Genomic DNA, 1,109 nt, shown 5'->3' on the forward strand with positions numbered 1-1,109 from the left:
GTCGAGCTGCCGCTCGGGGCGGGGGGCTCGGAGCGAGGCGGGGACAGTCCGGGGACATCTGAGCGCCTGGTCCCGAGGCCCGCGGGCCGCAGCCTCCCAGTCCAGCCCGAGCGCGGGAGCCCCGCGGGGGTCGGGGGAGGCGGCGGTGCTCGGTACCTGCGGCCCCGCCGGCGCTCACACGTAGTTCTTCTTGTCGTACTCGCCGTTGGACGTGGGCCGCCGCGGGGCCGAGTACTTGACGGGGAAGGCGTCCTCGTCCTTGTGCCCGCGGGCGCCGCAGCAGATGAGGCCGCCGCCCACGAGCAGCAGCGCCGTGGCCGCCCAGCCGATGTAGAGCGAGGCGCCCATCTCGCGCTTCTTGAAGCGCGGCACGGTGGGGTCGTAGAAGTCGGTGATGGTGATGTGGGCGAACCAGCAGATGGGGATGAGCACCAGGACGCCGCACAGGACGTAGATGGCCCCGCCGGCCAAGGCGATGTAGGACTTGGCGCGGCCCGGCCGCAGGCAGTTGGTGCACTGCGCGCCTATCACGGTCACCATGAGCGCCACCAGCCCCAGCAGCGCCACGAGCACGGTGATGGCCCGGCCCGCCTGCACCTCGGGGCTCAGCGCCAGGATGGAGTCGAACGCCTTGCACTGCATCTGCCCCGTGCTCTGCACCGCGCACGTCATCCACAGCCCTTCCCACAGGTTCTGCGCCACCACGATGTTGGCCTCGATGAAGGCGGACACCTGCCACATGGGCAGCCCGCAGGTCACGAGCACGCCCACCCAGCCCAGGATGCTGAGCCCCATGCCCACGATCTCCAGCGCGGCGGAGGCCATGTCGAGAGCAGACGAGAGGAGAGGAGAGGCGGCTCGGCTCGGCTCGCTGTGTGCCCGCAGCGCGGTCTGTCCGCCAGCCTGGCCGCCCGGGGCTCTATATGCGGCGCGGCCCCCACCCCCGCCGGGCGGCGGCCGGGGCGCAGCCAATGGGGGCGAAAGCAGAACAAAGGCTCGTGCGAGTGACTAAGCCTCGGAGGGAGCCCGGGGCGCGGGGAGGGGGTAGGAAGAGCCGCTGGGGCCGAGCCAGGCGCCGCCGCTGCAGCTGCCTCGTCCCCTCCCGCCCC

At 72.5% G+C, this 1,109-nt stretch overlaps 1 protein-coding gene across 1 annotated transcript; it reads right to left on the reverse strand.

The window, feature by feature from the left end:
• Nucleotides 1-6: 6 nt before the first annotated feature.
• CLDN5 (claudin 5) lies at nt 7-906 on the reverse strand. The gene has a single exon (XM_019506961.1). It carries the CDS (start codon nt 823-825, stop codon nt 175-177), a length of 651 nt encoding a protein of 216 aa, XP_019362506.1. The 5' UTR covers nt 826-906; the 3' UTR covers nt 7-174.
• Nucleotides 907-1,109: the final 203 nt, after the last annotated feature.

The sequence above is a fragment of the Gavialis gangeticus genome, unplaced genomic scaffold, assembly GCF_001723915.1.
Source record: "Gavialis gangeticus isolate Ggan-Ray unplaced genomic scaffold, GavGan_comp1, whole genome shotgun sequence".
Classification (NCBI taxonomy): Eukaryota; Metazoa; Chordata; order Crocodylia; family Gavialidae; genus Gavialis; species Gavialis gangeticus.